This window comes from Centruroides vittatus, unplaced genomic scaffold (assembly GCF_030686945.1).
Source record: "Centruroides vittatus isolate TY-2023 unplaced genomic scaffold, ASM3068694v2 contig_577, whole genome shotgun sequence".
Lineage (NCBI taxonomy): Eukaryota > Metazoa > Arthropoda > Arachnida > Scorpiones > Buthidae > Centruroides > Centruroides vittatus.
Genome location: NW_027122345.1, coordinates 966,327 through 981,948, shown reverse-complemented (window position 1 = coordinate 981,948; position 15,622 = coordinate 966,327). Strand labels below are relative to the sequence as shown.

At 32.0% G+C, this 15,622-nt stretch overlaps 2 protein-coding genes across 4 annotated transcripts in view; one reads left to right on the top strand and one right to left on the bottom strand.

Annotated features, from left to right (window-relative positions):
- Window positions 1-8,611, top strand: part of LOC136979075 (dynein regulatory complex subunit 4-like) — a 63,029-nt gene extending 54,418 nt beyond the window's left edge. Inside the window, exons 9-10 of one of the 2 annotated variants that reach the window (XM_067274979.1) lie at window positions 204-269; window positions 7,939-8,611. In XM_067274979.1, the coding sequence (XP_067131080.1) occupies window positions 204-269; window positions 7,939-7,995 (123 nt within the window). In that variant the 3' untranslated portion in view covers window positions 7,996-8,611. The remainder of the gene's footprint in view (window positions 1-203; window positions 270-7,938) is intronic. The other variant, XM_067274981.1, reaches the window with a different exon arrangement.
- A 3,428-nt stretch (window positions 8,612-12,039) lies between these two features.
- Window positions 12,040-15,622, bottom strand: part of LOC136979086 (ataxin-10) — a 38,823-nt gene continuing 35,240 nt past the window's right edge. For both annotated transcript variants that reach the window (XM_067274997.1, XM_067274998.1), the window contains 2 exons: window positions 14,937-15,000; window positions 12,040-12,314 (listed from right to left, as the gene is read on the bottom strand). In XM_067274997.1, the coding sequence (XP_067131098.1) occupies window positions 12,115-12,314; window positions 14,937-15,000 (264 nt within the window). In that variant the 3' untranslated portion in view covers window positions 12,040-12,114. The remainder of the gene's footprint in view (window positions 12,315-14,936; window positions 15,001-15,622) is intronic.

Here is a 15,622-nt window from a genome sequence, read left to right as displayed (position 1 = left end):
ATGACCTCATCTTTTTATTGACAAATTATTCTTCCACAATTGACCTTGTATAATACAGAAAGAACCCTTGGTTAAATGGGTCTTGGTTATTTGAGACTATATCTATTTTTATTTTTTTAACATTTTGATTGCAATTCATTTAATTATGTATTCACATTGCTTTTTGTTACTAATGGAAAAATTTTTTTGCATGAACAATGAAGTTAGTATTGAAAGAAAAAGACAGTTTAATCATAGATTTAGAACAAGAAATTCTAAAATTGTGCAAGGTAAATAGTCTTAACATTATTTGTTTTTAAAATTTAATAATTTAGTAGTAATTTATAGTTTGTTGTTAATGGCTGATGATTTTCTTATAGTTGTAGTTATGACAATAGTTGTTACTTTAGAAATTCAATAAATATCCTGTTTAAGAATTAAAAAAGATATTGAATGAGCAATTATTTATTGTGAAATCATCACAATGCTGGGCTGCAATTTTTTAATCATATTTTTAACATATTTTAAATTAAATATGTGCTCTCCACTTCAAATTAGTAGTTGCTTGCCCTTGTACATCATACTTTTCCTTTAACAATAGTGTCATGCTGGTCATCTAATACTTTACAGGGGGAAATTTTTGATTTGAAATAATGTGACTTCCAGTTTGCATTGGAAGTTCATATATAGTGAATCGAGGCCTCCTGCCCCTAAGGTTTCCATATCTGGTCTTGTCTTTCATGTATATAACTCCGTTCTTGAGATTAAAGAAAGACAGATGACAATGGGAATTTATAAGTCTACAATTTTTTCAAATTGCAGCTCAATTATCACATTAATAATAAAGAAATGATATCAAGTAGTGGAATTCAGTGTAATTTTATTTATTTAATATATTTATGACCGATTATTAGCATATCTGAATTGACACATTATAAATACAAGTGATTTCTTTGTTTTGTTAGAAATAAATTAAAATGTTATTATACAAAAACAAAATAATTTCTACGCTCTAGTCTGGAAAATGAGTACTAAAACTGATTTCATTGAATAAAATTCAAATAATATAAATAAGTCAATTACACTAAAATGCAATTAAATTAGGGATAGGAGACATTATGAAAATTCTGTACTGCTGCTGCTGCATTTGCATGCATGCCTGCCAATTTTGTGGTGATATACAGCTGACAGCTTTGTCTTCCCCAAACATTTGCCCTGAGTAGTGTAATAAAGGAAAACATGTGTGTAAATTATGTGATTGTAGTCAGATTGCAGATGCCTAATGAATGATAATTTTAGATATTGAGTAACCCAAGAAGGATTTTCTCATACAAGTGTTCCAGGAATATGAAAATGCATTTTGTCCAGTTGCTTGTTTTTTTGCTGTTAAAGGGCAATCAACCTTGAATAATCATGGGCTTTGGCAGCTTACTTGCATTATATGGCATGTTTAGGACCAGAAATTATCTCAAATCATTTTCCATCTGAATGTGAGTTCAGCCAGACAATCATAGACTGTGCAACATACACTTCATTGTATATGCTTTTGGAGCTGGAGACCAACAAGAGTGCCACTACTAACTGTATTACATCAAGCTAGATTTAAGTTCTTGTGTTTACTGTCTAGTGGTTGTCAAATTGACATTATTTTTCTGCAGCTAAGACTTGCCTTCATGCTTTGCCTGGGCTAAAGAACATCAAAACTAGAGTATTGATGATTGGCAATGGGTAACCTGTATTGATGAATTCCAATTCAAACTTAATCATGTAAATGAGATACTGCAGATGCAACACAAACCTCACAAAGCCATAAATTGTCTGTCAGTTTGAACAAAATGGTGGTAGCTCAGTACTTGTCTGGAAGGTGTCTTTGGATCTTTGGTATATATGAACTAACAACTCTCAATGCATCCCAGACTTCCTGAATGACCACTTACACCCATTTATGTCTGTCCTACATCCCAATGGAACTGGAGTCAGCAAGATAACCGTCAATAACAGGCCCCAGTGATAGACACTAGAAGCCTGATTTAAATCCCATCAAAAAATCTTTAGGATACCATAGAGAACAGTGTTCAAGACTGTGACCCATCATCAGTGAATCTGAGTGAATTGTGGATGGCTTTGGAGGAAACATGACAAGCTTCTAAAAGTGTAGTGAGCCAAGTCCATGCCAGTTCATGTGGCAGTCATCACGGCCAGAGGAGGTCCAATATGCGACACTCTGGATTGGGTCCAAATCTTTCACTAAAAATTATTTTAACCAATAAAACCTTTTTCTTTATATTTGGCAGACAACGAAACAAAAGCAAAAACAAACACCAAGAGACCCCATGGCGGAAGCATCGGAAACCTGGAATTTAGAGGAGCTTTGCGTTTGTTTTGTTTTGGATAGTTCATTGTTTTTCTAATCGGGTGGCGTGACGAAGAAGAAGATGAAAAGTTTCAGGTGAACCCGACTGCCGTGCGGCACGCCATTGCATGGATTAGGAGTGTCCCCGACACAGCGTACCCCGAGATGTTAGTCCTGCCCCTGCAAGGAGAGGTGGACCCCGAGCTGAAGCGAGAGGTGGAGGAAGTGGCGAGCTACGCGGCACGCTGAGCCGAATACCTGCAGGAAAGGAGACTCCTGGCCCAGAGCGACCAACATCTTGAGAAAGTGAAAGGGCAGGAGCCTCCGAGAACAGAGGACCGGGGAGCTTTTTCCCTTTGGACCCCGCAAGGTGTGGGAAGAGGCCACGGGATGCGGGAGCTCTCCCAACAGTTCTTGCGGGAGCGGGAACAGACCCGAGAAATTCTACGAGAACGGGACCAAAGACGTCCAGCAGCGGGAAGAGCCAGGGGCTGGTCTCCGGACCCGCGGTGAAACGATTGCCGGGGCGGGGACACCCCAGAGACAGGAGAGGGCGAAGAAACTTGAAGGTCCCGACTCCTGGGTGCTGCAATCCGTATTTTCATCTCTTATTATTGTTTCTTTACCATTTTGTAATCTTTTGTATTGTGTTCATCCATATATATATTTTTATATTAAATCTTTTTTTTGCTATATGGTCTGTCTAACAACTAACACAAAAACTGATCTGTCGCGAACAAGAACGGAGACTGTGGTCGACAAGAATAAACGGAACCCGTCGGGGAGAAGTAAAATAGGATCACTACTTCCGGCAAAGCGGAGATCGAACTGACAGCCGAGCTGCCAGGTAAAATGTTGCTAAGGAGTAAGCAACATTTTTAAAAGGTCGGGAGCCCTGTGAAGATCCTAAAATCGCGCCGGAAATTCGATTGTTTACAAGATTGCTACATCGGGAAATTTCGGAAAGTCAATTGGAGTGAGAACGCGCATCGGGCTACAAACCGGACCGATGTAAAGCATTTCTTCTAAAACAAACACAACGCAGTAATAAACGACGAAGGGGATGTCGCGGTGCTCGTATACAGGAGTCGAGATGTAAACAATTAACAAAAAGGGGAGAAAGAAGAGAGACATATGGTCAAGGACACCTGTTAGACCATTTGAGCCCGGGACCATCTCGAAAGGGGGCGGCCGCAGAACGTTTGGCTGATCGGTCCGGCCAGATGTCCGCGCGAGGGGGGTAAACAGTGTAAATTATGTGAGTAGCTGTCAACGTTCGGGCGCCGTCCCCAACCAAACTTGGTTTTCGTCTTGCTTAGAAACAAGAGACTGACCAATCGAGAAAAGGAAAAAGGGACCCAAGACCAATCAAGAGGGGAAGATTCGAGGGAAAATCGTATAAAAACCCCCGAATCAAGGTCGGAGGGGAGATGACGGAGCTTTCTACCAGGGGACTCGACGGGACTCCAAACAGCCACCTACTCTTTCACCGACGTCCGTCACCGACCCCTCGGACTCTTCTGCCTGACTGCCCTGGGGCTTCACTGACGACTCCAACAGCACTCCCCAATCGCCGCCATCCGGAGCTCCTTCTGCCGCAGACGATCTAGATCGCAACACATATTGTTTTTTGTAAGTTTGCTTTGATGTTAAAATAAACGGTTATTGTAAGACACTTGTCATCTTTGCCTCTGCCGCCACCACCCATGTATGATCGGTCCCTGGGTTTTTCCTGATGCGCAATTAACTAATTGCCCCCATATGTCGGCAACTTACAAAAAGCCTTGTGAAAGTTATTTTAGCTTGTTGGATCAGAGTTTTTTTTTTTTTGGTAAAGCAAAAAGATCAGCAGTAACTGCAGCAGTATCATCATACTTTCTCCCTAAATTTAGATATTGCATTAATCCAACTAAATTAACATTTCATCTCTCATTAATTCTTTGAACCAAAGAATATTTCATATTCTTAGCTTTTCTCAGTTTTGTTGGTTTAACTCCCCAATGATGAATGCAAAGTCGTATTTCGACTGCATAGTTTTTCTAAGCTAATTTTTACTGGCTTCAGGCCTGCTACAACTGCAGTCAGAGTTTCAAATTCTACGTTAGCCAACGTTTGTTGTTCCTTAATATCAATTAATGCTTTTGAAATTGCTGATTTTATCTCTAAAAATCTTTCAAGCATTGCCAACAAACTATTCCAGCATGTTTTCATATCTAAAATAACCAATTTTTCACAACCAAACTCTGCTTTAACATAATTTTGTAAAATATCATTTTTGGCAGATGACTTTCTGAATAATTTAATGATACCTCTTATCTTTTTTAGAGTTCATTTATATTAGTCATGGAATTTTCTTCTGCATGAGCAATTTGAAACATAGCATCTGATGCTATACAATCTTCAAATTCTAAATCCAATGCTTTGTTTAAATCTTCAATTAACTCCTAACTTTCATCAATCTTTTCTCCTCCTCCTTCATGTGATATGTTTTCTATCTCAGTAGCACTTTCACCCAAATTCACTCTTTTCTTATAAAGAACATCATACACGGCCATGTACATAGCATATGTGATACTCGCAACTCGTTATTTTTCCAAACTTCATCATAATAGCACCATCAGTAACACATGCAACTATGTGCTTTCCAATTGTGATGTCAAATTCCATTAGTTTAGCCTATACTGCTTCAACACAATTTTTTGCTGAAAAAAACTCGCTGATTATTACCATTCCTAAATTAAAGAATTTACCTTCATAGAAATGAACATTTATATACAAGTATTGCCTGTTTTTAAGTGATGTATACTCATCAAGCTACATCATAGTCCAGCCTCTAGCTTTGATAAAATATCCTTTTTAACCTAAGCTTTAACCAAATCATATTGTTCTAATGCGAATTTTTAATTTGTGCAGTATAGTTGGCGACTAGTCTCGTGCGATTCGTCATGTCTTACGTTGACTTATTATAGCTAAATAAACTTATTATAGCATAAATGCACTTATTATAGTAATATTATTGCATGAATATGCGAAAAATGAAATAATTTACTTTTTAAGTCAACAAAACACCACCTGGACAAAAATATGTAAAACAGACGATAGACCAGACGATGCAGTCAAGTGCTGACATCTGTTGTCAATAAATTCTATTTCGTACGGTTTTGAGTTATTTTCTATGTGAGACTTTTTTTATGCGGTCCCTGTTGACCGCATAAAAAAAATATTTTTTTAATTGTGTCTCGAAAACTATTATTTACAGCCATTCGTGAAGTTTTGTGAGATTTTTTTTTTATGCGTTTTTTTAAATGAAGTCCTTATCCCCGCATATAACAAGTATTGCCTGTTTTTAAGTGATGTATACTCATCAAGCTACATCATAGTCCAGCCTCTAGCTTTGATAAAATATCCTTTTTAACCTAAGCTTTAACCAAATCATATTGTTCATAAATAAGCTTAACTTCACTAGGGTTTGAGGGAAATGAATAACCTTTGTCACATAAAGACTTTCTTATAAAGTTACTCTTTGTTATTGCATTTACTGTGAATCCATCTAAAAAAAACAAGTTTAGTAACTATTTCTTCTAATATTTCTTTCTCTGCTTTAAGAAAATAGGATAGAATGGCTTTCTTGTTGAAAAGAAGTACTTGCGATATTATTATCACTGTCTTGCTTTCTTTTACTTATTTTGGTATTTCCTAAAGCTGATGAACCAGGTTGATTCACTTTTGATAAATTATGCAAATACCAAACAAACCACTTGTCAACCATCCTCTGCACTTAAAAATGTATAAAAAATTAATATGCTATTGCATTTTATGAAATACTGCCAAACAAAGACTTTGAAATATGTCTGACTCAATTCCAATCAGTTATATTTATATTTTTATATTTGAAAGAAAAATATAAAATTTTAAGAATATAAATATAAAAAAATAAAATATTGAGTTTGATATCATCGCTTGATATAACATCTGAAATTCTGAATAACTCACTGACCCATCCCTAATAATTATATATATATATATATATATATGAGTAAACCACACCCACATGCTTTTCCATGTTGCCAATTATCAAATCCTTTGATAAGTAACTCCCATACAGTCTTCGGGATCGTATTTAATTATATTTTATAATTTTTTTGTATCTACGCATTAGTTCCCAGGAATACAAAAAGTGTGAAAATCTTAAAATTTCCCAGGATTCCAGGAAAGAAACCCTAATATCAGGACCATGATTAAATGCCATAGGTGGTCCTCACAAATACATTATAAAACATTAAAGTGTTATTGAATTAGGGATGATTACTTAATAAACAGATTGAAGATGTAGGAGAAAAATATGACCCACAAACAATATATTAGATTAGTGTAGACTACCTGAATTCTTCACAGGTTAAATATGATCTGTGAAAATTTATATCCTATAACTATAATTTGTATATAAATTCTTTGTAACATGCTTTTTTTGTTATGATAATTCAAATTATTTGGAATAAGTATGAAATCATGTTAAGGAGCAATTAGAAAAAACATTTCCTTATAAATCACCCCTAAGGGATTTTTTGTCAAAGTTAAGAAACACTGATTTGAATAAGAAGTCTTATGCACACATTCAATTTACCTAAGGATAAAAATGGAAATCATCAAATTTCTTTATTGTTTTAATCTTATTAGTAAGTTTTACAAAGTAAGCAAGTGAATTTAATGTTGTGTATTCTTAAACATGCTATTTCCTTTTTCATTCTGGGAATAAGTATTCTATATGTTTATAATTCATTTGAGAGGGATAAATTCAAATACTTTATTACAAGCGATTCTTGATCAGCTGACTACTAAATGATTTATTTCTCATACTTATAAAAATGCATTAAATAAAACTTTTCTGTGAGCAACATATTTTTAATTTATTTAATCTTATGGTAGCACTCAAATATCTTTATCAATTACTATATTCCATAAAATTTGATTAAAAGAAAACTTTTGATGTTCCAATTTTCATTGAAACAGTTGGAATTTGGAACATCAAAAGTTTTGTTTTGATTCTGAAGATGGATAAGATACATCCAAAAGCACTTAGGGTGTAAATTATAGATTATGGAAAATTTTATAAAACTCCAGAAAAAGCAGGTAGTTATATAGAATATATGGTAGCATTATAATAATAGTCTTTTGAAATGTACTTTTGTTTATTTTTACCTTTGGGCATCAACCAAAAGGATTTTTATTCATGCACATCACGAGTTTATCCAAGCTTGTAATGAAGCAAGTAAATTAAAATTTTTTTAAACTTATTTTTATTTCTTTGAAGAATTTGTTTTTAATTTAAAGATTATATTTATGATCATGGTACTGTATCAATATTCTTTAAATTAATTATCACCAGAAGAAATTTTTTATCTAATAATTTCTGATTAAGTAAAATGCATTAATTATACAATGACTAAATTAGATCAGTTTTCCTTTAAAGTTTTATTTATTATAACGTCTTTCATAAATTAATTTATTAAAAAATCGATTATTAATTACTAAGTAATTATTTTATATAAATTTTGTGATTTTTCAAAATTTATACATATAATTATTGATAAATGTTTTATTTTCAGTCACATTCTGAATTGGCTTCTAATTATGAAAATAAATTAAAGAAACTTGAAGTTTAATTATTTTTAACGAAAATGCTTGAAATTCAAAACGTTATCTTCCAGTATTTGTAATTCTATAAATATTTATTAAAAGTATTTTTATCAGTTAAAATAACAATATACTTTTCAGAGACCAACCTGAGAAATCCTTTCTTCTAATGCCCAAGTGCTTTTGAGCCAATAAGGCTTATCACCCTAACCATAATTACTTGATTCTGAATAAATGCTTTTGAATATGCATACAAATTTTTTTGTTTTCTTAAAAGTATTTTAAGCTATATTCTATATAATGTCCTCTCTTGAATGCTCTCTTTTAACTATTATTTTTTGTTTTTCCTTCTTGACTGCTCATTTCCAAACTGTTGGTAATGCATCCTCACCTCTGAATTCTGACTTTTCTCCCAAATCCATATTTTTTTTCTGAAGATGAACCTGACCAGCTTGAAAGTACTTGGGCATTAGAAGGTTACTTTTTAGAGACCAACCTGAGAAAGTTTGTTATTTTAACTTACAAACTTCTTAATCTTATAAAATTTTTATGAAGACTGATTTATCTGTAATAAAACTATGCAATTCATTTCTTTTATGTAGTTAATATTCTTTGTAATTTTAATAAAATATAATTGTACTTGCACTAATTGTTATTTATTTGTATACATTGCAAAGTGAAAAAGTACCATTCAATCATAGTTCTTACCTAAGCTGAACAAAGTTTGCTGTATTATTTTTTGTGTACCAAGGAATGCTTGATAAGATCTATTTCGAATGGATTCCACATACATTCCAATGAAGTAATTGCAGAAGGGCATTGAATGATTATGCCAATGCAATGTGCTTACCATCTTTGCAACAAATAATCTTAAGTATGGGTTAGGATTGCTTAAAGTTGAGTGATCAAAGAGCCATAACCATTTCTTCTAAACCACCATAATTCTAAAAGGATGAAAAAGGATTGAGACGAATGAGCAGAGGACTGTACTGGGGCAGTGGCTGTTTCACATGGTACGTGGTGGTGGTGGTGGTGGTGGTGGTATTGTAAGAAACCCTAAAGAATTAACTAAACAATGGATAGTCAATGCTACATTAAGATCATTTGTCTCTCTCAAATCTACATTAGTCTTCATTATAATAGTATTCAAATGATACAACTTTAAAATGTTCAAAAATTCTAAATATATAAATAGTTTTTGCATAACATCTAACATATATATATTTGAGCCCTTTCCACCAATTTATAAAAAACTTAACCAGCAACTTTGCTGAAATTATCTTGAATGAGTTATTATGCACTTCAAATCACATCACAAAATTGTAACACTGTGATGGACTTTTAAAATTTTCTTCCTAATTTTTTTATCATAAGTTTTGTTTTACCTACTCCATATTGTATAAGACACAAAAAACAGGTAAATTTATCACAATTTCTCATGATCATCATTTATGCACATTGCCACCTGGCAAATAGTTTTTATTTCAGTTTTGAATTCCAACAGATAAGTAACTTTTCTTGTTTTCAAAATTGAGTTTTTTGGTAATTAGATCACTTAAATCATATCATAAATCATTAAATTTAAACTCACCAAGTTGTTAGCAAAGATCTTCCATTAAACATGGATTTACCAAGAGCTGTTCCGAGTCAAATTACACTTGTCAAACTTGTTGCATACAGCAATAGTGATTCAAACGACACTTCATATACCTTGATGGATCTTGATGATTGAATCATTTTATGTGAAACTAAAACAGAGGATCCTAATCATGCAACTTCTGTTTTGGAAGCAGGGCTTTCAATTTTCAATCTTCAGCAATTCAACACAAATTCACCTCAACCAGTATGAGCAACATCCAATGAAAATTATTTACAGCCAAGTACATCCTGGAGATTAACTGACTCTTTTCCAAATCAAACAGATGCCTTTCTTTATAGTTCCAGTTATGTAGATTCTGAGGATTTTTGTCGTCCACAGCCTTTATTACAGAGTCAGCCGATTTAACACAAGTTAAATATTATCATAAGTGCAAGCATGTGTGAGGATAGTCTTTCTGGACCTGTAGTAATGACAGCAAAAGTATTGTAACTGCCAAAACATGTCTTTATACTTTAAAAATATAAGCAAAAGTACTTTTATTAGGTAAAATATCCAAAAAATATATTTTACACAACAAATTTACTTCATAACTAATGTATAAGAGAAAATAATTAAAAAATTCTTCTGTAAAATTTACTTTTAGTCAGTTACGTTGAGCCCTTCCTTCCTATCAATTTATTCTATGTCCAAAATTTGTAAATAAAATTTCTTTTGTGATTTAAATGAAAACTAGTTGTACAGTACATGAGATTATTCTCTTTTCAATACTAAGAACGATTAGTAATTTTTTCTTTATTAAATTGCTATTTCACATTATTTTAATAATGTATTTAAAATTTTTGCACACTTATTAAAATGGAAAAACAAATTTCTCTGTTTGTTGAAAAATAATCTGATTTACCACATTGAATAATGAAACATTACATGTATCCAAAAATTTCCTCAAAGACACATGGTCTGATTGTAATGTGACAATTTATCATCATTGCTTGATATGACTAAAACAGCTGTTCTAAATCAATGAGAAGATTTATAATATTTCATTATCAAAAATAGTATCTATTTAATAAGAATATCACAAACAACTTATATAACAACTATACAGAAGTTGCATTCATTTTGTACTTATTGTATATAATGATACAGTCTCACTTGATAATTTAACACATTAAGCACCACAATAGAGGGGCATAAAATATTACACTGGGCCATTTTTTAATGGGTAAAAAAGTTTTAGATGTAAAATAAAACTTTTCAAGAAACTGGGCTATATTATATTATACAAAAATTCACTACCTTTATATTCACCCAGCTGATTTTTCCCAAAAACAAACGTTTTTGGTCTAATCCTAAAACCTGCTTCAGGTGAAAAAATTTTTAAACAGATGGAATTTCTAACATGATGTTCTAATATGTCGAACACAGGAGAGCTGATACAAAAATTTGGATGCATCCTATTGGTCGATTCTATAAAAAAAAATTTTAAATTTGAATTTACCTGTCAGCTCTCCTGTGTTCAACATATTAGAACATCAACACGTTAGAAATTCCATCTGTTTAAAAATTTTTTCACCTGAAGCAGGTTTTAGAAGTAGACTGAAAAACATTCATTTTTTGGAAAAATGAGTGAATATAATAGTAGTAAATTTTTGTACAGTTTTAGATGTGTTGTGGAATTGTAACATGTGGCCAAATGATTTTTTTTCATCTTATAACATCTTTTACACTAATCAGGTTTTGAATTCAACAAAACTTCTACTGTATTTAAGGTTGCATAAATGGACTGACATATATCAAAGAGAAATAGTTATATAATTTTCTTTTTATGTTTACTGAAAAAAAATTGCTTCTTGAATATTTGTTTTTGTGTTATGTATTTTCATGATATTGTACTTATTCATGTTTACTGTGCAAGAAAAATATTAGAAAAGACAAATTTCGCTTATATTTTATAGGGGAATAGAATACTAACAGAAATTTAATTTTATAAAAAAAAAAAATTTACTGGGCCAAGTGAAATTTCCAATCCCACAGGCCATGCTCTCACTATTTCCATTAAGTTTGTATGACTAGCATGTTGCTCCAAAGTAACACAGCACAGATTTCAATGTATAGCGAGTGTTGCATTTCTGCAACACATGGCCTGGGTGAATTCCTGGGTGTTTTGCATAGTTGGAACACATGGCACTTAAGGCATTATAAGTATCTCTTGATTTTTATATTACTGCCATTTATTCTTGAAAAATTTCTTTTTAATACTTTGTTTTTTTCTTTCACAAAACTGTAGTCAGTTCCTGGAAAAATTTAGATCCTGTAGGTTCTAAACAATTTCCAAAAATATTTAGTATTAAATTAAATTATTGTTTTTTTTTTAATACAGGAATCTTCATTCTGTTCTGTTTATTTTTATTTACTAGCTCTAAAAAAATTTATACTATTCACCTATTATAAGTGGATTAAAATATAGTCAATATCAAATTTTTATTAACAAATTTTATTCAAAATACTTTTTGTACTGTAAATTTAAAGATTATTATATAGTAATACTTTACAGTCCCAAATTATTATGTTGATCTAGAGGTATTAGAAAAGGTTTTCCATTTTGATATTCAATTTTAAGTTCCAATTCTTTTAATAATGTAGAATCTTCAAACTGTCCAGTAGCAGTCATTTGTGCCAATAAACACTGATTTTCTGAATTTCTATGAAGTAAGTTTCTTAAACAAAAAATGCACCACTGCAAAATAACTGGATAAACATTAAAGAAAACTTTTTATAAACAAAAATCCAAATTATTATAACAAGAATATATTACTGCACTAACAAACTTAAAAGGAAACTGTTTTTCAATTAAGAATCTGCTATATATTTATTTAAACTTTGCAGGATAAATTTTGTTATACTGCAATAAATTGTTTCAATTTCTAATATGTTGCTTTCTGCTGTTAAAAATATTTTGAATGAATAAATTTAAAAATTTACAAATTAATAAAACAAATTAAATTATTGTTAGTTTTGACTGACAGAATTTCACATTAATTTTTAGTTTTAATCAAACTTCTTAATAGAACAAAATTTATAATTCATTATACAGAATATTTTCATCAGAGACAGTTTAAATTGCAATTGTAATAATAAAAATAATATGTGAAATAATATAATAATAAAAATAATTAATTAGAATATAAATGACTGTTGATTAATGATTAATGAGCCAATACAAATATCAGTACATATCATTATACAAGGTGATTCAAAAGTCAGTAAACATTTAAAAAAATTGATATTTCAGTGAATTTTTGGCACATGGAAATGCACAGAATCACACAGGGTTTTTCCAGAAAAGTGTCACAATTAGTTTCAATTACTTTCATCGGGTGGCACTTTATCACGAATGACATCATGCAGGTGTCTGCTTTTGAAACTGTCATCATCACAGGTCAGTGTTATGCTAACCTGGAGGAAAGGCAAGAATTGAATGTTGTGACATTAATACAGGATGGAACACCATTCTATGTTGCTTTTCCTGTGAAACTGCTTATCACTGATTCTCTCCAAACAATGATTGTAAACTTTGTCACTTTCAGACTGAATGGCCACCTAGGTTTCCAGACTTGATGCCCTAAGATTTTTGGTTATGGGGCTACCTGAAGTTACAGGTTTGCCAATGATGTTGGAGAATCTGTAATGCTAAAGGACACTATGTGATGGGAGGCAAAAATAGCCATTTTGTACTGCCCATAACATTGAACTCGAACTCTTCTTCGGGCAATGTTTGACAACAAAGTCCACTACACCGACATTTGCTATGATGCTGTTCTTTACGGTGTTATGGATCAAAATACCACCTGTTAGACATAATTGGAACTAATATTGACACTTTTCTGGAAAAAACCCCATTTGATTCTATGCATTTCCATGCTAATTACATTACCACATATCAAAAAGTCACTAAAATTTCATTTTTCAATTGTTAAAATACAAGTGATTTAAAAGTCAGTTATGTACTGAGAAATCTTTTCACATATCCAGCAAATATTGTGAGGTAAGAACCAGAGGATTCTTATCTCATAATATAAGCTAGATATATCGACTGAAGTTCTCAAGAAGCCAGAAAATAATCTTATATTTTATAAAAAATTATAACATTTCCAGAATGTTTATCATTTGAATTGCAGCATTTGAGCAAACACAACAAATTTAAATATATTCATAATTACATCATATATTTCATTCTTTAAATATGTCTCAAAACCCTAATCAAACTTTTGGAAAAAGTATAATATAGATAATAGCAATAATATTAATAATAATAATAATAACTCTCTCGTGGTCACCACCTGATCATGGTGGGAGAGCCCAGTAATTTTACTTATGCATAGAGCAATGCAGACTGGAGCACCAGCTCCTGGTAGGGACACCCATGCCAGTAAGGTCTATGGGGAGAAATGAAGCTAAGACCCACACCCACATTATGTGGAGATATTTACCATGGTAGTAACCAGGTCTAAGTGTGATACTGACTCAGATGTTGCCTGGGTTAACGAGGTCAGCATTTGTGGGTTAGGCAGACGCTCCCTTAGCTACTGGTGGCAAAAGCAGCACTGGCCCAAGCATGGCTACTGCAATGCCCTCAACAGATGTGAAGAATAGAAACACAAATAAATGATATTAGACAGCAATTAGGCAAGCTGACAAAATACATTAATTTGGTGTTAAAGAAACAACTCAAAAACATTCAAGAAAATCAAAACACACACAAAACATGATTATCACAGTACACACATTACAGAATACAATGTGCTTTGGCTGCGAGTTTTTGTTTTAGTGTATCAGACTCAAATGATATGAAACGTATTCGTTATGAAAACAAAAAAAATAAGTTATTTACAAACAACAAAAAACTCTTTTATAGACAAATTAGTACCAAAACAAACACTGATACACAGCACAGTGGACCACAAACAGAAGAACTCACAACTTATTGGTCTTCTTTTTGATCCAGTGCTGTCACACACAATACAGATGCAGGCTGGATTGAGGAGGAGAACAAAAACTTGCACAACATACCAACTATGCCCTGTGCTGAAATAAACGTACACATTTGATATGCTGTTAACAGAACATTAGTTTACAGCCAAAAATATTAAGGTGATTGGTACTGCATGACTCTTCCCTAATAATTATCAGATTTTATTATTTACACATCACATTATTTACTTTAAGAATACTAAATGTCATATCATTCTCAGAATTTTTAATCAAACTATTATTATTTTTTAATTCACAAATAATTTTAACATTTCTAATTATATAAATTACTTTAAAATTGGAAAAATGTACAAATAAATAAAAATTAAGAAAGGATACAAGGATTTCTACTGTCAATATTACAGCAATCCAAAATCAATGGAATGGCATCTAATTCTCGAGCCTACAAAAATGTTAATAGAAGAAATATTTTATATTATGGTCAATTTCTTAAAACTTCATTTTAAGTACAGTGGAACCTCGCTCAACAAGCATAATTCGTTCCAGAACCTTACTCATTAAGTGAAACAATTTTTTCCATAGAAATTAATGTAAAATATGATAATGCGTTCCATGCCGAAAAAAATACTCAAATACCGTATTTACTTGTGTATAAGACAAGGTTTTTATTCATTTTTCACTGCTTCAAAAACCTAGGTCGTCCTATATGCATGAGCAAAGGATCCTTTGCATTTTTGCAATAATTTTTGTGAACCATGTATAGTTCATGCTGCCATTATAGCAGATTGCTATTGAGGTTTAGGTGAATGTTGCTGTTAAAGAGAGGATCCAAAAAGAGCTGATCACTTATGAAATAACTACATTTATAATCATTGCTATTTGTTAAATTGGTATTTTTAATGAATATTTGTACATCTTGAATCATTAAAAATAAACTTTTTCTTGTCACGTGCATTATAATCTTTTGGTTTTGCTACTTGGGTATCAGGTGTGTGGAAAAGCAATCTTCAAAAGCTGATAGCAGTCATTCAGGAAGTACTGCATTTTAAATTCACTTGATGGAT